The 23,236-nt window shown below is 42.4% G+C and overlaps 1 protein-coding gene across 8 annotated transcripts in view; it reads left to right on the forward strand.

Annotated features, from left to right (window-relative positions):
• Positions 1-23,236, forward strand: part of lyst (lysosomal trafficking regulator) — a 125,223-nt gene that overhangs the window by 74,044 nt on the left and 27,943 nt on the right. For 5 of the 8 annotated variants that reach the window (XM_048268988.1, XM_048268991.1, XM_048268989.1 and 2 more), the window contains 9 exons: positions 8,192-8,372; positions 10,327-10,496; positions 11,777-12,007; positions 12,783-12,949; positions 13,836-13,985; positions 14,306-14,461; positions 15,650-15,844; positions 18,249-18,442; positions 18,858-19,067. In XM_048268988.1, the coding sequence (XP_048124945.1) occupies positions 8,192-8,372; positions 10,327-10,496; positions 11,777-12,007; positions 12,783-12,949; positions 13,836-13,985; positions 14,306-14,461; positions 15,650-15,844; positions 18,249-18,442; positions 18,858-19,067 (1,654 nt within the window). The remainder of the gene's footprint in view (positions 1-8,191; positions 8,373-10,326; positions 10,497-11,776; positions 12,008-12,782; positions 12,950-13,835; positions 13,986-14,305; positions 14,462-15,649; positions 15,845-18,248; positions 18,443-18,857; positions 19,068-23,236) is intronic. The other 3 variants (XM_048268992.1, XM_048268995.1, XM_048268996.1) reach the window with 1 other exon arrangement.

Below are 23,236 nucleotides of genomic sequence, written 5' to 3' on the forward strand. Positions count from 1 at the left end.
CTAAAACTATGATATAGTCTCCATTACAATCCATTGCGACAAAAGCAAATTCTCAAGGGAAATTCTTAAAAAATTATTCTTTCGGATCTTTCACAATCCGCAATGCCCTCCACAGTCCAGCCTGTTGTACCTTATAAACTCTATATTGTACAGGCAGAGGATGGAGTCCATATTAGCTCGTTCCTGGGCCCTGGTGCACTATAACACCTCATCTTACTTCTCATGCATGTCAATTAGGCTGGTGCCTTTGACAGTCCCCATGGCCTGGTGACCTCCCTTATGATGTTGGAGGCCGGTCTTAATGCCCCTCTTAAAGAACACCTGCTTTCTCTTGTGGGCCCAGTCCATTTTCCATCCCACAAATCCTTTGGGCGCTTCTCAATCCACACCGACCGACCAAAGCACTTGTTTGAAAAGCCGTGCTATGGGGCTTGTGATGTCTCCTTAAACATCAAGGGAGGCTTTCTTCCATTCTCATCACGAATTACACACTCTTAATGGATTGTGTAAATCCCCCCCCCCCCCCATCCCCCCAGTCCATTTCTGAGGGAGGTCCATTTCAATCACATCGGCAGTCTCCATTTACAGCCCTGCAGACTTGCATTCTGTCTTTGTTGTTGTTGTTATTGTTATTGTTGTCTCTCTTTGCAGTCTTCTCCTTGGAACACGATCTCTAATTAGCCTTTATCTTGCGTTTTTAAGTGTTCATCTCCCATTAGGCTCCCAGCAACAGCAGCCCACTCTACAGCCTCGCCCTGTTCCGCACACAGCGAGGCTTTCATCCCCTGTCCCATTCACCACCACGGTGTCCTTCACTGGCTTGGTCTTTGGTCATTGGCTCACTGAGACCTTCATCTTTATCTCATCAAGCCTTCGCTGTGTTCACCATCCCCATCTGCCCTGCCCTGCGCTGTGTACACACAATCCGTGTGTGTTTGCAGTGTGTACGTGTAGTTGATGTGATGCGTGACGTTTAAGTAGGGGAGGCACAGAAGGATTTGTAGTGCCTCCAGAAGAGGCCTGCACTATATTGGATTTAGTCGGCTAGTCAAACAGGCACTTCCTGAGTTCAATAAAAAAAACACAGCTTCCCATAATCAGCTGTGTCACACTCCTGTTTGCTTGTTTGCTTTTGTCCACTTTCGACATGAGTTGATATTAAACTGCGTAGAGCTGAAGAGGTATGGTGCCATCCACGCACACTTCTTCCTTTATATCCATTCGTTCAGTCACCCTTCTGTGAGTGTGTGTGTGTGTGTGTGTGCGCGTATGTGTACGCATGTGTGAAGAGATACTAAAAATAGCAATTATAGCTGTAGAATCTAGAAGGTTCAAATGGTCCACATCAAGCCCAATAGTTACATTCTCTCTGGTATCATTGGGAGGTTTGCCACTGCGTTGAGCAAAGCACCGGCCAATGTTGAACTTTCACCATGTCACGCTCTAACACAGTGGTCCCCAAACTACGGCCCGCCACCTCATTTTGGGTGGCCCCCCAAAACATGTCCGTGGTATATAGCAACCGGCCTGCACGGGAGTACGACATCGTCAAACTATAACCTCCGCAATTTCCCCCATTCATTCTCTATGGCGAGTCTTAACAGTACACATGTAATACTCTTTTTGTCCACTGGTGGTTATTTTGGCGCTGTTTCGCGTTTGCCATCAAAAACGGAATGAAATGTAGCTACCTGCAAACAATGTAAGAGGCCTATGCTGACTGCATCAGTGCTCAAAGTATTGTAAAAGTTTATCAATTAATTGTTAATAACTAACTAACTTCTATTCAAGTCATATTTCTGGGACTTTCTGGGATACTTATTTCTATTTTGTATTCACTCGTTCAAATGTTCATAGGCCTACAAAGAGGTCACAGGTTCAGGTGAGTGAAAGTTAGAATGGTGGTCATTTCAGACCACTTCAGCGCTTCATAAAATTCTCATAGTTTGAGAACTTTACATTTTCAGAGTTCAGAGTTCACCCATTTTTAATAAAATATACTTTTGGGAATGCAAAAGTCTTTTTATTAGTATTATTTAATTTGAGTTACGTTTTACACTGATATGGCATGATGGCAATATAAACACAGCTAACAATGGTATTAAATTGCAATAGCCTATAGATTAAATGTAATGGACTATTCGACTAAGGTAGACTGCTGTTGTTCACAGCACTAAGCTATTTATGGTTACTGATATACTCTGAGTCTCTGGCCCTCTCTTAGAGCCAGGCATAGTAAGCTGGCCCTCGGAAGAAAAAGTTTGGGGACCACTGCTCTAACAACTAGGCTGCTATTTTGTGGCCAGCACTGCACAACTTGCTTTGGCACCGTCTGGTGCTGTGCTTGCGGGTTTTAAACATACCAAACCGTTGGGTGTACTGTCATCATACAAACTGTGTTTACTCATCTGTGAAATTCAGCATCCTCATTCGTAACTTGGGCTCAGTGAAATATTAAAACAAGCACTCCTTACCTGAAGACATTACAGAGTAACAACCATTTGAAGAGCTCCACCCCCGGCCTTGGTCAGCCTGCTCTAAAGGCAATCTTGCTGCCCTCTTTCGTCAAAAACAAGTGTGATGTGATATGATTATTACTGGTTCAGTTTGCCTGTTTGTTTTTATGGTTATGGTTACGTTTTTGTCCAAAGCGACATACAAATACAAAACAATATAAAACTTTAAGTTTAACAGGGAACAAATTAAGATGTTGGTCAGACTATAATACATTTTACTTTTAATTATTTTTAATAATAGTGTTTGAATATGCTGCCATTAGGCCTCTTAGTCATACTTAACATGGTGTGGGATATTTTAGGTCACAACAAATAAAATATAAAAATATGCCCATGGATTGTAACCAAATATATTATGAACAAAATATGACAAGATTACAAAAAAGAGTGCGATTTTCAATCACTGGAAAGGACAACTGCATTGGTGAGGGCCGTCTAATGTTGTCAGTTCAGTCTAAATTGTGGGGGTGGAAATAGTATTTTGGCTGCTTTCTTAGAAGAAACACTGACAACATTTATGATGGTTGTGTATGTGCCTGTCCAGTACACACACTCACGCTTGCGTGTGCGTCAGTCTGTCCTTGTCTTCTCACATGTACAGTATAAGTGTGTGTGTGTGTTTATCCATATGTATTTTATATATAATACAATATATATATATATAATATATATATATATACGTGCATGCATGTATGTATGTATGCACGCACACACACACACACACACACACACACACACACACACACACACACACACACACACACACACACACACACACACACACACCCCAAAACAGAAAAAGTTGGGACGTTGTGTAAAATGTGAATAAAAACAGAATGTAATAATCTGCAAATCTCTTAAACTCATATTTGGTTGCAAAAAGGACACAGACAACATATGAAATATTGAAAATGACATTTGTCTATTTCATGGAAAATATATGTTAATTTTGAATTTGATACCAGCAACATGTTTCAAAAAAAGTTGGGACGGGGGTAACAAAATGCTGGAAAAGTTGTGTAATGATAAAGAAAACAAAAGGAAGAATGTTTCACAGCTACTGTAACTAGGGTAAGTGGCAACACAATTGGGTATGAAAAAGAGCAGCCCAGAGAGGCAGGGTCTCTTAGAAGTAAAGATGTAGGGGTATTCATCCCTCTGTGTAAACCTGTGTGCACAAATGATGAAACGATGTCATTTTAATGCTTTTTCACATGAAATTGTGACATATCTAAGGAGTTCATCATCTACAGGACATAATATTATTAAAACATTCAGAGAATCCAGAGAAATCTTTGCAAATAAGGGAAATAGCTGAAAAACAAATTGGATGGCCGTGGTCTTTTGGACCCCAGGTGGCACTGCATCAACACATGACCTGTTTCCAGACCTGCCATTGTATGGGCTCAGGAAAACCTCTGATAACCATTGTCTATGTGCCCAGTTTGATACTCAATTCAAAAACTGCAGCAAAAATTGTATTGAGACATGATACAGAAAATACCACCCTCTTATCTGGGCCTGAGCTTGTTTAAAATGGACTGCGGTAACGTGGAAAAAGGTCCTGTAGTTAGACCAATCAAAGTCAAATTCTTTTTGGAAATCATGGACTCATCTGGGCTAAAGAGGAGAGGGCCTATCCAAGTATTCAACCTATCCAACTTGTTTTAGAGCTCAGTTCGAAACCTAACATCTATGACTGTGTGGAGGACCATTAGTGCCTACAGCATGAGCGTCCTGCACATTTGGCAAAGCACAATCAATTCTGAACTAGATGTACCGCATAGCGGTACAAAATATGACCGCCGCTCAGTCCTGTACATCCGTTCCGCGAAAATAAATCACACTTCAATTTGTCTCCATATTTTACTCCATCCCCCACTCTTGAAACTTTTGTGTATGCTTGTTTGGCATGCCTGAGTGTGTGTGTGCGGCTGCACAGAAAGTACCCTACTGGTGCTGAAAAGGTGAATAGATTGTAGAATAGCCAAAGAAGATGTAGAATTGTTATAAAACCTTTAAAATCTCTAAACAATCACAAGTAGGGCAGGTCATCACAGTTCATCCATTGCAACTGGATTGATGAAAGGTCACTTACACCTGTAGGCTACATTGTATTTGGGAAAAGCAAAAGGTATCAGCATAATGTTATTTATTTATTTATTTATTTATTTATTTATTTATTTATTTTTTATGTATTTATAAACAAAAACATCTCTGTCAGTTCCATGCCGTTTTCAACAGCTATCAAAAACAAAGGTCATTTTTTGGATGGATGGATTTTTTTGTGAATGTTTCTTCTTCTACATAAGATTTTAGTCATCTTTAGTTCATGTAATACTTTATTGTCAATGCACAAATTAAGTAACAGTAGTCTGAAACGTTATTGTTAATGCACAAATTAAGTAACAGTAGCCTAGTCTGAAACGAAATGCTGTTTTACATCTAACCAGTGGTGCAAATAACTGACATGTCCAAATGGGCCTTGATGAAATGCCGCTAGACTGTTCATACACATTTTAACGGGCCAAAGTTGAAAAGCTTTTGTCCGTTATTGTTAGTGCAAATATAGGCTGATTCATGTTCCCTTGCATTGTTTAACTGAGGTCCATGGCTAGTCTGGCTTTCATCAGACCGAGCTCAATCTTTTTAAGAAATCAAAAAAAATAAATAGCGGGCAGATCAGGCTGGGTTCACCCAGCCTAGTCCATAGGCACCGATATTGTTTAATTTTCGATTGAGATATACACGCTCTGGCTATTCTAAATGCAAAAATGCATCAGGGAGTTATGACAAAGCGGTAACTAACAAACTAGATCCTAATAGAAAGTTGTTAGCTTCCTAAGCTACAGGTAGGATTATAAGGTAGGCCTATTGACAACATAAATTGTCAATAGGCTATGCTGGCGACACAAATAAAATCTCCTTTGAAACCAATGGCTTCGCCTTACAGTATCAAAGCGGACTTAAACTGTCATATCGCGGGCGAAAAGTTGTAATAACATTCACGCAGCTCCATGAGTCAAGGAAAGCGAATGAAGTAGCCACTTCTAAATGGGACCCACTACACAGTAGCTTAAGGTGTTTTGCTAAAGCAGCCATAATGAAATGAAGGTGTCATTGTTTGGATACTTCACACACACGTGCTTTTAATTTCACAGACTACAACTACCAAGCTGTAATCAAAGCACATCGATTCCCCTCTCACACCCTGCACGCACTTAAAAACAAAATAAACAGAAGCGTCTCAGTTCACGATGTATAGGCAAAACTGTATCAGACCGGTGTAGCGTTGGTAAATCTTCCATTGCACAGAATGATTTTGTAGCACGCGTGCAATAAATGACAGTCGAAAGATACAAACAGTGCTGCTATCAATTTGCTTGGTATAACCGCATTTATAGTTTTCTACAAATGCAATCAATCAAATGCCTCCATCACTCAACCAACGCTAACGGTAACATTACCTAGGTCCTTATTGATATTACAAGATTAACATTGCCTGCAGTAAAACCAAGCATGTCCGAGAAACATCCTTAGATTTATTTAGGCTTCAAGAAGAAATGGGAATTACACTTCATGTGAACATCGTCCTATCCTTATTAGATGTTTCGCGATGCGGTAAATTACAGTCCTTGTATGAAGCGTCCATTGTTTTTCCAACCCACTTTTAACTTCCAACAAAATTACGTCTCACTGCAACGATCGCCCATCTAGTGGACAAAGCGACTACTTCTCGCCAATACTGAAAATGCAGCCATGATGATGAATATTTATTTTGGCTTTCTTTTAATCCTACTGATTTTCATTTTTTACCGGGGCAAATCACAAATGAGTGATTATGAGCCAGGTTGATGTGGGCCCTTGAGACCAACATACCATAAAAAAAAGATTCACAGAGAACTGTGTCTGCCCTACCCTCCGGGGGGGTCCAGTCCAGCGGGGGCTGCAGATGAAAACGAAAATGACGGTTCCATGCTATCCATGTGGGGTACATGCTCACCAAGTTTTGTGTACCCGGTCTTTCAGTGTCCGGGAATCCTTGTTGGTGTATCGCCACTAAATGTACACATAAATTATTTTATTGTAAGGCCCCCATGAGCGAAAGTACACAAAACTTGGCATGCATTCAGAGGGTGTCATAATGATCCTACTCTTTTAATTTCGTGCAGTTTTGACCTTGTCAGCCAGAGATATTGAGATGAAAACACCTCATTTTTTGCTTTTTTAATTTTTTTAACTAGGTGGCTATACATGAAATAAGTGGTAATGGGATGGGTTGACATGCCCCCTTAAGACCAACATACAAAAAAAAGGTGGACCTCCTAGGCCCCACGGTTCTCGAGATATTCACAGAAAACTGTCTCCGCCACCTACAGGCCAGTTGGTGTATAGTAACATAAATTAATTTATTGTGTGGCCCCCATGAACGGAATTCCACAAAACTTGGCGTGCATACATAGGGTGTCATAATGATCCTACACTTCCAATTTTGTGCAGTTTTGACTATGTTAGGTCACAGATACCTTCAATTACACCACCTCATTTTTACTTTTTTGTGTTTAACTAGGTGGCGCTATACATGAAATGAGTGGTTATGGAATGGGTTGACATGGCCCCTTGAGCTCAACATACAAAAAAAAAAAGGTCCTCCTAAACCCCACGGTTTTGAGATATTCACAGAAAACTGTGTCTGCCCTACCCTCCCTCCGGGGGTCCAATTCAGCGGAGGGGCTACAGATCAAAACGAAAACGATGGTTCCATGCTATCCATGTGGGGTTACATGTCCACCAAGTTTCGTGTACCCCGGTCTTTCAGTGTCCCGGGAATCATTGACGGAAATTTGGGCATGCGAAAAAGAAAAAAAAAATTAAAAAAAAATTAAAATCTGACTAAACCTATATGACCGCCGCTTCGCTGTGCGGCGGTCATAATAATGTATACAGGTTTTGAGCAACATATACTGCCATCCAGGTAATGTCTTTTTCAGGGACGACCTTGAATAGTTCAGGAAAACAATGCCAAAATGAATTCTGCACATATTTAAATAGTATTTCTCCATAGAGGAAGAGTCCAGGTGCTATGATGACCTGTCTGCAGTCCAGATTTGTCAAATTAGGTGCATAATGAAATGAAAAGCATGACTAAGGATACCCATACTGTTGAGAAACTGAAATCCTATATCGGGCAGTAATGGGATAACATTTCATTCTCAAAACTGTAGCAAATGGTCTCCTCAGTTCCTAAACATTTACAGAATTGTGTTAAATGAAGAGGTGAAGCAGTACAGTGGTAAACATGCTCCCGTCCCAACTTTTTGTTGCTTATGTTGCTGGCATCAAATTCAAAATTAACATATACTTTCCATGAAAGAGTCCAAAATTTCATGTTCAACATTTGATATGTTGTCTATGTCCTTTTTGCTGCTAAATATGGGTTTATGAGACTTGTATATTGTGACATTCTGTTTTTATTTGCATTTTACACAACGTCCCAACTTTTTCTGTTTTGGGGTTGTGTATATGTATATATGTGTGTGTGTGTGTGTGTGTGTGTGTGTGTGTGTGTGTGTGCAAGCTGGCATGCCTGTGTGTGTGTCTGTCTCTCTGTCCGATAGTGTCTGTTTATGCTTGTATGTCATGTTTTTGTATTTTTACATTGTGTGTGTGTCCAGGTCCAGCACAGAGGACTGCCTGGTGCTGGTATGCTGTGGGCTGTACGAGCTGCTGCGGGGTGTGCTGCTGCTGCTGCCAGACCTCATGCTGGAGGAGGTGATGGACAAGCTCGTCCAGCCAGAGGCTCTCATCGTGCTCGTCAACCACCCCTCCCCGCTCGTCCAGCAGGGCGTCATGAAGGCCAGTCTCAACGCTCACTCATCACTCACCTCTCAATTCTGACCTGTGTCTGTCTAAAAGGAGAAAGGCATTTTTTCACATAAAATCATCACAAAATCATGCCCCCAGAGTGTAGCACTGCAGCTGCCTGGCCGCTTTAGCTGTTGGCTGCAGCAACTCGAGCTAGGTAGCACCGGAGTTTTCCTTTATCTCGAGACATACAGTTGAGCTCCAAATTATTCGTACTCTTTATTTGATTTTTAGGTTTCTTCTGCCCTGAACTGACATAGGCACAAGACAAAAATGATATATTGTGCCAGAAATATACATTTGAAAAATAAACAGTTTCTTTGTTTTGAAATAAGAAATCAAGTTAAGTCCAAATTTGGCATGGCTTTGAGTAATTATGGTCTTGCATACATGTATGTTCTAGATCTGAAACTATGTATAGAAACAAAATAACAGACTGGCTTATGTAAGTCACGTCCAGACTTTCAAGGTAGCATAGATACTTTTAAAAGCCCTTATTTTACCTCAAGGTAGCATAGATACTTTTAAAAGCCCATATTTTACCGAGAACACATTGAAAGCACCCATCATTGCGGCTTTGTTATATGAATGCTTAGAATACTTTGAATGCTGGCATGATTTGGACTGAAGCTGAAAAAGTTTTTACGCCAGGAGGTTATTTATGGTTATGGTATTTTGTCCAAAATGAATTACAGAATATGAACATAACATTAGTGGAAAAAAAATAACATCATCTACAGGAACACAAACTTTTTATTTATCATGTCAGGTCAGCTAGGCTCACTTATGTAAACCCAGCCGCAGGCACTCATCGTGCTCTTCCCTCTTCAACAAACCACCCCCCCACCCCTCCCTCGCCACTCACCCAACAGGGCCTCAGAAAAGCCCATCTCTAACAACTCTCTGTCTTTAATGATGTCTTCTGAGCAAAGTCCGGGAGGAGCCCATGGTGATGTCTGAGATCCATCACTCAGCCCACTTCCACCTTCTAGGAGATTTAAATCCTCCTGAATCCATGTATGGTCATGGAAAAAAACAAACTGGGTTACAGAAGCCAAATCTAGGCTCAAGGTAGTGTACAGGTAGCCTCTGGAGCACATTGAAAAAATGTTTCATTTTTTTTTTTCATATAAATTCATCCAATGTCTCAACAAAATAATTAAAAGATCCTATAAAGATATAATAGAATACAATGCAAAATAAAAAAAATATTTTGCCTCTTACATAAACTGTACGTAAAGTTCAAATTAAAGTAGTTCAAGTAGTTCTCCAATCGCAACCCCTTTTAGTCAGGTAGCTTAATGATTTCTGCCATGACATCTAACAGAAAATATAAAAACCTGCTGTGCAGGAGTCCTCTGTTAACCCGATCTCACTTGTCTCCTCTCCTCTCTCCCTCGTTTCCTCTCTGCTTGGTTGGTATTTTATTTTATTGCCGTCTTTGTCTCCATAATCGCTCCCATTGCTATTCATGTCCTGTCCTATGCTCCCCTCGTTTCTCTGCTTTCATCTCTGCGCTGTTTTCTTGTTTCTCTTCTGCTGTCCTCTGAATTTCTGTTTTATGAGTGTTTTATTTTTTTCCTGTGGTCATCTGGGTTTTCATCATTTATTTTTTATCTCCTCAATATTTTCTGCTCTTTATGGTCTCACTCCCCTTATCTATACACCCTCATGTTTCCTTTCTAGTGAAGTTGTAGAAAGTTGAATGCCAGCACTACTGGGATCAGACTAGCTGATTGCTCGAGGTGCACCTCTTCTCAAATTGATGTTTGGCAAGCAGATCAGAGGAGAAATATATTATTACCTCTGCTATATCTCCAACCCCCTCATCCTATAACATGCATCTCTATTCTCCCTCTCCTTCTCTCCCTACTGTATCTCTTTCCCTCTCCTCTCTCCTTCCTCTCTCCATCTCTCCTCTCCTTCGCTCGTTTCCCCCACACAGCTGTTGGACGCCTACTTCAGCCGCGCCTTTAAGGAGCAGAAGGAGAAGTTCCTGAAGAACCATGGCTTCTCTCTGCTGGCCAATCAACTGTACCTACACCAAGGCACCCAGGGCCTGCTCGAGTGCTTCCTGGAGATGCTGTTCGGAAGGCCCGTGGGCTTAGAGGAGGAGTAAGTGTCTGTCTGCCAGGCGAACCTCATCTCGCAGCAGAGGAGGACTGGAGAGCAAGTTTGTTGTTGTCTCTGTTGCATTTCCAGAGTCCAGCTTAGACATGAGCCTTGATCCTTTACCGCTGCACTTTTGAGTTCTAATTTAAAAATGGATTTGTTGAGTGGCTGACCCTTTCTCTTGGGGGAGAGCTGTGGCCCAGCAGTAGTGATTGTATCCCATACCACAGAAGCGTTTTTTTGTAACAGCCAGGCTAGTACCGGTGTAGCCAGTTCCATTGATTCTAGTGGAAGCTAATTGTATAAGTATATATACTCATTTGATCCCGTGAGGGAAATTTGGTCTCTGCATTTATCCCAATCCGTGAATTAGTGAAACACACTCAGCAGACAGTCAACACACAGTGAGGTAAAGCACACACTAATCCCGACGCAGTGAGCTGCCTGCTAAAACAGCGGCGCTCGGGGAGCAGTGAGGGGTTAGGTGCCTTGCTCAAGGGCACTTCAGCCGTTCCTACTGGCCGGGGTTCGAACCGGCAACCCTCCAATTACAAGTCCGAAGCGCTAACCAGTATGCTCGGCTGCCTCCAAATTGTGGCAGCACATGCTCCGTGAACCTCAACTAAAGTGGGGGCGGTCGTAGTGTAGTGGTTAAGGAGCTAGGCTTGTTTTTAAAACCAATAATTGTATGAACCCAGAATAATTTTGACCCTGTGCTCTTTAAAAACAATAGTTTTTCTGGGATTGCGGTCCTCATGCAATCTCACTGGGGATCAGTGCCCTGCTGTGACTCCTCCTTCCATTCCACTCTGTTTTCTTTGTACCACAACTCTATGTCTTGGCCATATAATAGCCCAGGCTGAGGAATAAGATGTCAGAGAGGCAGAAAGTCATCAGAAAGTGCTTGCCGAAGAGATGGGGTGTTAAAAATAAGTCTGCTTTGGCCCGTGTAGCCTGAATGGGACTGACCCACAGAACGTTTTCTCCAACTCCTTGATAGCCAGTCTGTGTCTGCTTCACACTGGCCACTACTTATGACATTCACTGTCATTGAATTATCAGTCATATTAACAGTCATAACACAGAGCTTCAGTATCACAGCAAAGATCATTGTATAATTTACAGATTATTGTCTGTTTTTGGATTTGACAATTGATTTATGATTCTGTAGCTTCAGCTTGAATTTGAAGGCTTACTTTAAACCTGGTCTCTTCTTTCATTGCTTGTCTATCTGTTCTCCATCATCTCTTCTCCACTTTTCCCAACATTCCCGTTCATCCCAGTCTGGACCTGGAGGAGATGGAGCAGATCTCTCCGTTCCGGAAGCGCTGCATCATCCCCGTGCTGGGCCTGATTGAAAACTCCCTGTACGAGAACTCGCTGGTGCACAATGCACTGTGTGTGCTGCTGCAGCTGCTGAATGCCTGTCCCAAACTGGCCGACATCCTGCTGGACCACGGCCTCCTCTATGTGCTCTTCAACACGCTTTCCACGCTCAACGGCCTGGAGAATGGGTGAGAACCATATAGACTGTATAAAGAAATGTGTGAGAGCCTCCAGGAAAATGAACCGTCTAAAGCCGAGCAGATACTGTGTGTTTCTGTTTCAGTCAAGTACAATATGGTAACTCGCACTACACGTTTTAGTGTGATGCAGTTGCTATGCTCACACTGTGCCTTCGCACACAACACACACAACGTACATGTACACAAACTACAAATGACAAAAAAAAATTCTAACATGCCAGAAATATACATGGATCTGACCAAAGTTGTAACGTTGATGACTGTCTTTTTTTATCAGATGGATTAAACAAAAAAAGTGTCTGCTTGGCATAAGAGGTTTCACTTATACTCAGTCAATACTAATCTACAATAGTAAAAAATGGGTCCCTGTTTTATCAGACAATCCTGGTAATCCAGTGTGACGGAACATTTAGTATGGTTTGCATATCAGGCTGAAGTGTGATAAAAATGACTAACTGAAGTCATTTTTGATGGATCAGTGATGGCAGTTGTTTTGAAAAAGTCCTACTTTATCTACAATAATAAGTGATACCATGGTTGTAACTTCACAATACATTAGAATTTCAGGGAATTAGTGGCTGTGTAACTTTCAAAACTTACACTTATTTATACTTACTAATGTTATTTTGTGTGCGTGCATTTCTATGTGGTTTTGTATATATACTGGTATGTGTGGGTGTGTACATGTGTGTTTTATGTATCTCTCTGTTTGTGCGTGTGTTTGTCCATCTGTATTTGTCCTTGTGTGTTTGTGATCCTCCAGGATTTCCCCTAGTGACTACAGGCTGCTGATGTGTGATATGCAGCAACTGCTTGTGGCTGTGACCATCCATTCCTGCAGCTCCTCGGGCTCCCAGTACTTCCGCATCATCGAGGACCTCATCACTCTACTGGGCTACATGCGGACCAGCAAGGTCCACCGCACTCAAGGTACACACACCCCTCACCTGCACCACCACAACATACACCCTTGTGCAACTTAATTGATACAAACCGTGAAGACTGGATCCATTTCTCCAAAACGCAAAAATAAATTGGCCGTAGTTAATTTTAGCTGATTAGCTCAATTTTGCACTCTGAACAGATTTCAGGCCTAAATTCATCAGGTAGAGTAATTAAACAAAGAACTCACCCTCACACAACTGGACACGCAAGGTACACATACTGTACACTAACACTTCCACACTATATCTTCTTGGAGTAGTGTGTGGTGCTCTGCCCTACTAAAGTGTGAGCATTGTACAGAAATGCCACAGCTGCACACAAAAACACTACAACTACTATACTGTACTATGTTTGTCCAAAATAGGGGAAGTGTGACATTTATAGGGTGTGTAACACAAGATATCACAGATATCACAAAATGACGAATCACCTTCGAATCACATCCTGTGCCGTCCTGAACAGCATGCAAACTACAGGAACCATGCACTATTACACAGATTTCAACAAATGTTATGCCAGCTCAAAACATGCAGCAAAATAAAACTTCTACAATTCACTCTTCGCCTTAATGTGATCACAATTGGTTTATAAGTCACTGCACCGTCCTACAGGGTAGACTGATTAGAAACCACCCTCTGGTTAAGGAAAGTTTGGACTCTTATCACAGATCTCCATTCATTGCATTACCTTTTTTTTATTGTTTCTTTATTTACACAAAGTAGTTTCTTTTGAGACATAATCACTTTTGCATATTTGACCTTTCCTAAAATGGCAGCAGCGAGGTCCCAAAGTTTACTATTGACGCTCGTACACTAGTAGGAATCTAAATATAAACTGGAGTGACTTACTGATTTTCCGTGTGTCTCTGCAGAAATGGCTGTGGCCCTGCAGTTCCGCATCCTCCAATCAGCCATCGAGTTCATCAAGACGACAGCCAATCAGGACCAGAAGCTGAGCAGCTCGGTGCAAGTGCCCACCTCCCCTCACCATGCCATGTACCAGAAACGCAAGAGCATCGCTGGTGAGTGCAACACCGCCACCTGTGGTTGCCCTTTAGAGCGGTCAACATCGGACATGGTCACGTAATTAGCTCTCCCAGCAGTTCATTAGCCTCCTATTGTTTCTATCACACAGGATAATGTGTCATTTCGACAGGAAAGTTTACTTTTCATGAACTTTTTCTGGTTTTGTGGTTTTTGACATTTTTTTCATTTTCAGCCTGATTTGAACCAGTTGTCATGATACGTTTCGATGACTCCATTTCATGTCTCCATTTCATGCTTAAACTGCCCCTTCCTCCCTCCCTCCCTCCCTCCCTTCCTTCCTCTCCACCTACCCAAGGTTCCATGGGGCTGAAAGACTCCATAATCCCCCGCATTCCCCGCCAGCACTCCTATGGGCAGATCCCCCTGCCGCCCCATTTAAGCTTCCTGACCCTGGACTCCCCGATCCCATCCCCCACAGGGTCTCCAGGCTATTTCTTTCCCAGTGATTCAGGTAGTGACCACCCCACCCCACCCCACGCCTTCCCCTCCGATGAGGCAATCCCTCCTCCCTGCGGGGCCTGCTCTGTCTGGTTTGCTGTGCAGTGACCTGACTAACGACCAAACCGCTGCATGTGAATGTGGTTTGGTTTGGTTTGGCTTTAACTTGCCCAGTACTCTGACAGAGTACCGGTGCCCAACTATGTGTGTTTGTGTAGGTGTGTTTCAGATATATCACTAATACGTATATGGTTGAGATATTGATTCATATTCACCCATAGTAACTGAAGTTTGACCAAGGTCAACTCTTTTGGCCCCATAATGAAGGCTATACTCGACAGCTACATCATTTCCTGTTGACACAAAGTAAAGCCCACTTTATGGGCTGCACTTGGTGAAAACAAAACTAGTGGTTGTATTTTGTTCAATGAAAATGCCATAGAACTATTCTGATGAGCTAAATAGAATGGCAAAAATGTTACAGTCTGAAGTTGGAACAGCTGGATTGAGTGAGTGCCCTACTAAGTACTAGCTGCCTCATAGAAAAATGGCCTGACCAAATGGCCAAATATTTGGTGTCAATTTTTAAATCACCTCAGTTATTATGCACCCCATGCATATGTTTTCACCAATTTGTCCCAAACCGGAAGTCGATGCGATGTCGAGCACAATCTGATCTGTATGTAGAGTTATTTTATATAGCAAGCGCCTTTAAGGTGGACCTATCTTACATTGTTCTCCCTCATGGTTTGGTATTAATGGTGCAGTGATGATGAGGTGGGTCCGCACTCCACAGCCTAGCTGATCATCCGAATAGCGGTTGCAATGGTGACCCTGCCAAAGTCTCTGAGCCAGGCGTTGATCCCCAAACTGCTTCCGATGATCTGGGCAGTGCCTTGCATGACAGCCTCTGCCATCGTGTGTATGTGTGTGCGTGTGAACGGCCAAATGTAAGGAATTACTCAGTAAGGCGCTTTGAGCACTCGAAGGAGTAGAAAAGCGGTAAATAAATGCAGGCCATTTATTATGTAAAGTGAAGACCCACCACAAGCCACCATGGCTCAGAGGGTCCTCTGCTTATAGTTGGATGCAGTGGAAGAAGTATAATAATTGTGTGTGTGTGTGTGTGTGTTTTGTGTGTGTGTGTTTTGTGTTTGTGTGTGTGTGTGTGTGTGCGTGCGCGTGCGTGCGTGCGCACCAGGCCGGCGGAGTTTCTCCCTGGTCCAGTCGGACTCGCTGCTGATGCGGATGCGCTCGGTGGCCAGTGACGAGCTGACCCAGATGATGCAACGACGTATGAGCCAGGAGAACCCCATCCGCGCCAGCGAGACCGAATTTGTCCAGAGGCTGCAGCGGCTCGTGGTGCTCGCTGTCAACAGGCTTATCTACCACGGTAGTGAGTACACACACACCAGCACGGTCACACACACCAACACAGTAACACACACCTATGTTTTCAGAGAGTAAACAGAACCAATGCTCTGACAGAGAGACAATACACCCAATGTGTGAGCCACATGAGGGGCTTAGGGATGGGCGATTTAGCCTAAAACTCATCTCGATATTCTGAGGTGAATATGCCATAGACACAGCTTCATGACCAGATGCAGTGTTTCCCATACATTGACTTATTTGTGGCGGCCCACCACAATATGGTAGTGCATGTTGTGTGTTATGTCTGTATGCTACTGAGACCCTTGAATTTCCCCTTGAGGATCAATAAAGTATCTATCCATCTATCTATCTATCAATATCAACATTGACCACCACACAATGATTTTTCAGGTTGTACTGAATTGTGCTTAAAGCTGGTTAGCATCATAACCACACTGCGCTAATTTGTTAAAAACTGTTGCATTCAAGTTAATTCTGCAAACCTACCACCACAAATAGAATTCAGTTCTGTGGGAAACACTGAGATGGGCTTACTGCTCTGTCTCTTTGATACACACAACGCACTCCTCCTCCAGTTCTGTTTTTCTCCTTCTCTGTCGTTCTTCTGTTACCTAACCTCCTAGTTCAGGGATGTCAAACTCAGGCCCGCGGGCCATTTTTGAGCTGGCCCGACAGTATTCTCTTCAGCGCATCCACGTTAGAGCTGGCCCAGCACGCTATTCTATTCAGCGCATGAGCGCAGCCCATCAAGTTGCTACATACTGTACATATAGTGCATCATACACCGATAACACTTCAAATCCCAAAATGCGTTGCATCGTTAATGCCGCCTTTTCTGTTCATAAACAAAACACGTATCCATGCAACCAGACAAACTATCAACGAAAAATGCGGCGTTTAAAAGATTGATAATCGAGCTTTCAAGATAGGTGGGAAAAACGATTATATGTTCATATTATTCAAGGACAAATTCGTTTGCTTGGTATGTGGATTCACCGTAGCTGTCACTAAAGAGTACAACATAAAACGGCACTACGAAACTAAACATGAAGACAAATACAAAGATCTGGATGCGAAACTTAAGCTACAGAAAGTGGGAGAATTGAAAGCAAGTCTGCTTTCAAGGCAGACAAGCCAAGTCACAAAGTAATGCTGCTGTAAAAGCGAGTTTTACTGTTGCACAGGATATCGGCCGCGCCATTCTCAGAGGGAGAGTTTGTTAACTGTTAATAGTTACAATTACAATTTTGATAATTGTTAAATGTTATTTACAATTTTTATAGTTCACCTGCAAAAAATAGGCCAATATATTTTTTCTATTCAGATATTCAATATATTTTTTCTATTAGGCTATATTCAGAAATGCCTGCATTCTATTTTTTCTTGTGTGTATACAGTTTTAATTCAATAAAAACATCGGTTATTCAATAAATGTTGAGCTTGGCCCGTGACATACTCCCAGTTCTTAATTTTGGCCCCCTGTGAATTTGAGTTTGACACCCCTGTCCTACGTAGTTCATCCACTTGGCTACACAAGATGTCTTTCCATGTTTTTCCACTTGACTACATGGAATACTCCACATAGAATACTCCACATAGAATACTCCACATAGAATACTCCACATAGAATACTCCACATAGAATACTCTACATAGAATACTCTACATAGAATACTCCACATAGAATACTCCACATAGAATACTCTACATAGAATACTCCACATAGCTTTGCAAACCCGCTGCCCTTTTTTCTTCTGTTATCTAATTTTAACACATAGAATATCCAAGACTAGCTACACAAATACTCCAACAGTTCTTCTGTCAAGTCTTACTACACAGAAAAGACCAGAAGGTCTTTTTTGTAATTAAGTGGATGACCTTTGGGGTGAAGCTGATTTTGAACCTTTCCCATGTAATTGTGTCTCCCAGAGGGTCTGAGTGATTTCCATTTTATGCATTCAGCAAGTACTTCAAATTCAGTCACTGATAATTACCCATGCTGCTCTTTGTATTGTTTTAGTGGCAAATTTAATTTAGTTTAATGGAATTTCTCTATCTGATTGGTGCTAAAATAAATTGGACTTAGCCATGATGTTTTATGTGTTCCCCATTTCTCCACCTCTGCTTGTAAATCTCTGCTCACTGATGTTTCACTCGTAACTTTCAAAATATTGAAATGTATTCGTTTATCTGACATTTTTGATCCAAAGTGACTTACAGGGACAGTAGTCCCCCTAGAGCAACCCAATGTGTCTCTCCAAAGGGCACAACGGAGTAGCTGGGAATCTAACCCACAACCTACGGACTATTGCATGCTAGCCTAGTTCCTTAGCCACTACACTACCACCACCATCTCTTGTCTTGAGATTACATTGAGTACACAACTCCCACTTCATCTCTTATCAGATGCCAACCAGGACTTCTTCGAGCTCCTGAATTTCCCAGAATCCCCTGAGCACCTGCCCACCACCCCCGTGTTTGGTGAGCACGCAGCCGAAGAGAACGGCTCCACCCCAACGTCGCCTTTCCCCCCCACCAACATGAAGACCTTCCAGAAGGACATCCTCAAGCTCATGATGGAAGGCATCAAAATCGGCCTGGTATGTGTTTCTCCATGCTATGCACTATGCAGTGCACTAGTATATGTTCTACCCTCTGTCACTGCCACCATATTGTCCTCAGTGTGACTCCTGCCTTATCCTAGCCACTGTTGGTAATTCAGGGAGGGTAGCGGCATGAAGAAAACATGAAGAAAAAAAGTGAACAGGAAACTTTTTGAAACTATTTCAGCTTGTGTAGGCCTATCAATGCTTTCTGAACATATTGAATACACTTTTAGAATTTTGCATTTTTTGTCTATGAAGATGATGTGTTAATTTTGCTGATGCATGCATGGCTATGGTATGTAAATCTAATACAGGGAATGGTTTGTATTTAGACAATATAGTGCCTTGGATGCCTTTATGGATGATTGTGTGTGTGTGTGTGTGTGTGTGTGTGTGTGTGTGTTTTCAGGGCAGCACAGGTCGTGGCAGTGCCCCACGGCAGCAGTGGCGGCGCGTCCTATGGTCGTGCCGGGACACGTTCCGCGTGCAGATTGGCCGGATGCTGGTCCACTCGCTCAGCCCCGCTCGCCCGCTGGCTCAGAGGAAGGAAGCGCTGGAGTTTGTCCGGGAGCCCAGCCACCCTGAGATCCTCCGGGAGAGCCTCAGTCCAGGCCTCGAGGTAAGGATGTACATGGGCATGAGGACGTAGATTAGGAGTCATGGGTGATTTAGGAGTCACAGGTGGATTACCGTATTTTCCGGACTATAAGTCGCTCCTGAGTATAAGTCGCATCAATCAAAAAATGCGTCACGAACAAGAAAAAAACATATATAAGTCGCACCGGACTATAGGTGAGGTGTTAATTAGAAATGTATTTCACAAAATCCAAAACCAAAAACAGAGACTTTGTAACTGGATTATTGAGGCCAAAAAGATTAATGTTAATGAAGAGAAGGAGTGAAGGCATCCAAGAGGAGGGCAGGAAGGTAATTGCAAAAGATTCACTGAAAGAAGGTGGTAAAATGTATCTAAAATATGGAGAATACAATGCAATCAAGCATTTTGGGCGGTGTGGAGTCACAAGCTGGCAGCAGATGCTCACAAGGGAGAAAAAGATGCAGTTTTAGGTGACTGAAGCAAGCCAGGTGATAGGCCTATAGGCCCAAAAGATTCACTGAACAAAAATCCTGGTATGATGCATGAAAATGTTGCCAAAAATGTGCAGAATGCAATGCAATCAAGCATTTTGGGCGATGTGGAGTCACAAGCTGGCAGCATATTAAATGCTCACGATAGAGAAAAAGACTGTTTTAAAAGGCCGTGACCGAAGCTGAGGCAAGCCAATAGGCCTATATGCCCGACAGTTATTGTAAAGCAATTTACAAAAGATTCTCTGAACAAAAATGCTTATATGGTACATGAAAATGTAGCTAAAAATGTGGAGAATGCAATGCAATCAAGCATTTTGGACGATGTGGAGAGACAAGCCGGCAGCAGATTAAATGCTTGTGAGAGAAAAAGATTCGGTTTTAAAAAGACGTGCAGACCAAAGCTGCAGCAAGCAGGTGATATTTAGAAATTTATTTCACAAAATCCAAGACTAAGAACAGACAGACTATGTAACTGGACACATTGAGGCCAAAAATATTGAGAATTCTACAGGGAATGTTGAAGACGAAGGAGTGAATAGTGGCAAGAGGCAAGCCGAAGGCTGCTGACAAGGGCCCGACGCTATTGTAAAGCAATTTACAAAAGATTCACTGAACAAAAATGCTGATGTGGTACATAAAAATGTGGAGAATGCAATGCAATTAAGCATTTTGGACGACATATTGGCAAAAGCTGGCAGCTCTCCGAGAGAGCGAGAGGAAAAAAAAGATGCGCATTTAAAACCAGGGCCTAAATTTCAGCGCGTGATTGCACATAAATTATTACTAAGTATTGAGCATACTAATAAAAGTCCCGCAACTCTAGCCATCATAATGCGAGAAATTCCCACACATTTTACAGCACTGTCTGACATTAATCTAATAATGGAGCGGCCTGAATGCGGGACTGTTGACTGGACGGACCAACTCTGACTTCAATTGAACCCCATGCAGAGACACACACACGCGCGTGCGCGCGCGCGCAGGTCACTTTGGGGGTGCCTCTCTCTCTTTCTCTCAGCACGATTTGTCACCTCTAAAGTCAAATTATAGCCTATGTGCTTCTACATCAACCGCTATCGACAGGAAAGGAAAACAAACGTTTAGTGATCAGGAACCAGTCAGCTATAGGCCTTTATTTCTTGCGTTTTACTGTGAGACATGGGCCTATACTTTTCGTTTGGAGCGGCATATCCTTAGGCTATCAATGGCAATGGTTCAAGTTTCATGTATGAAAGAGTGTCGGGATTTCCATCCGCTTATTGCGAGATAAGGCATCCGCTTTCATTCATTCAGGGAGCATGTGCTGTGCTGCAAGGGAAATCTTATTCCGTATAGCCAAAGAGGTCTAAGATAGCCAAAATTTAGTTATTTTTTAAATTATGCATGATTTACTTTTTTATAAAATTTGTAGGCTGATGCCTGGCAGCAACAATTGTGTTTAAATGTAGGTTAACTGGGGCTTCGTGCGACTGGTAGCTTGAGGAGCAACGTGTTGGAGACTCATGGTGTAGGACGATGACTTTTCATTGGCAACAATATTAAACCAACCAACAATATAAATTATTAAGAAGAGCTCCTTTATGAGTGAAATTGAAACAAAATTATAGCCTACTGGCTTTTATTTGTCCAATCTGAGGTCCGGCTATAAATAGAAGCATGCATGTGTTTCACACTTGTAGCATTTGAGAGCGCTCTCTCAAGGCTGTAGATGATAATGTTTCATGTAGGGTTCATGTCAGTTAATATAAATTAACATTTAAAAACATGTTCAATTATATAACTTTTTTCATATATAAGTCGCACCTGACTATAAGTCGCAGGACCAGCCAAACTATGAAAAAAAGTGCGACTTATAGTCCGGAAAATACGGTAGGTGGATTAGGAGTCATAGGTGGATTAGGAGTCATAGGTGCACAGAGGAATCTTCAGTGTGCTACAGTACTGATCAGTTTCCCATTTTCTAAAGAGGAGGAACCTCAGGATGGGTATGGGCATCTGACAAATCAGCTGTATGCTACATTTCCAACTTCCAACCTCCAACAGGGGTTTTTAGTGAGGGCACTGCAGATGGCCTCTGACCATGCATTCAGTCATGCAGTGTTACTGTAGGAACAGTAATTCCCAGGTTGCCTCTTTTCAGAATGGTGGATCCTCCCTGGGTCATGATCAGTTAAAAGGCCCTGTGCAGTGGGTTGAGATGGGGATAAGGGAGGGGAACTAGAGCACTGCAGTAGCATCAGCAGTGTACATTAATCCGATAGAACAGTGAAGAAACTCAGACAGGAAGCAAGTGGGAGAGAGAGATGGGGCGGGACCTTGAAAATGACCCCGGTCAGACTCAAACCCCGGTCGCCGTGGGCACATGGACCCGGATGTGGTACGGGCTGTAGCTAGCGGCACCACAGCACCCCCAGTGTCTCATTTCTACTAGTAAGGGCTAAGGGGTGCAGATGAGGTCCAGGGATCTGTAGTGTCTGCAGAAGAGTAGAGATCAGTTTGCCATTTCTACAGCAAGCCTCTTTCTATTATCACTCGTTGTCATCGCAGAAGGTTGTTCTACAGCTGCGCTGTTGCCATAGCAGTGTGTGCATGTTGGCCTTTTGAATGTCTTTGTTTGGTTTGATTGACAGTGAAGGTTATCAGAGCAAGAGTGTCTGTCTTGGAAGTGCCTTTGAACAAAGAGATCACAAGGCATTTGTGTGCGTACAACAATCGGAAGGAAGAGTGAGAGAAGGAAAGAAACATGGAGAAAGAGAGAGAGAGCAAGATAGTGACATTTGGGTTTGTTCTACATGCATACTGTTTGCATACAGCTGACATCTTTCTGTTGTGACACAAATAACCAAGGAAAAAAAACCATCTTCATGATGCTCACGAATTCTTGCCGTTTCCATGGTAGCAGTCCCATTTTATTTTTCTCCTTCTCTTTTTTCTACCGCTCAGTCTCTCATTTTTTTCTCTCTTGCTCACTCTCATTTTCTCTCATTTTCTCTCTCTCACTCTCTCTCTTTCACTTACTCTATCTCTTTCAGTCTCTCTCTTTCACTCACTCACTCACTCACTTGGTCTCTCGTTTCACATCAAAAAGCTTCCAGCAGACGGCTCTGTGTCTCATGCACGCATACGTGCGTGTGAACAACTGTGATGGAATAAGTAACACTAGTAATGTGAAATGTTCAATTTTCTATCTGCTCATTTACACTGATATGTTACAACATAATTCACTATGATTTGACATGAAATTCATATGTGTAGCATGAAAGTATTAAAATGGTGCCTATTTGGTGCTATCTATAGTTATTACTGTATTATTACCACATGGACCTTAACACACAGAGGCTGATTATGTAATAAGTACATCATTATATATAACCCATCTGTTTGTTTATGTGATCAGTTCATGTACCTCAGGTTGGAATGCAAGGGCTAGCGTGAGTGATGATGACGGGATGTACTAAAGCTTTGGTTAAACATAAGAACAGTTCACCAAAGGGTCACCAAAAAGACAAAGAGATCATCGATGATGATGACAATGCAATTTAGGGGATTGGATCGATGAAAGTGACCCCTGTTCTAGCCACTGTGCCCAACTCTGTGTCTGACTATGTGTCTGACTGTGCCTGTGCACTGTCATTTTCCTTGGGGTTGAATAAACTAACCTCTCCACCCCCCCTCTCTCTCTCTCTCTCTCTCTCT

This window comes from Alosa alosa, chromosome 18 (assembly GCF_017589495.1).
Source record: "Alosa alosa isolate M-15738 ecotype Scorff River chromosome 18, AALO_Geno_1.1, whole genome shotgun sequence".
Taxonomy (NCBI): domain Eukaryota; kingdom Metazoa; phylum Chordata; class Actinopteri; order Clupeiformes; family Clupeidae; genus Alosa; species Alosa alosa.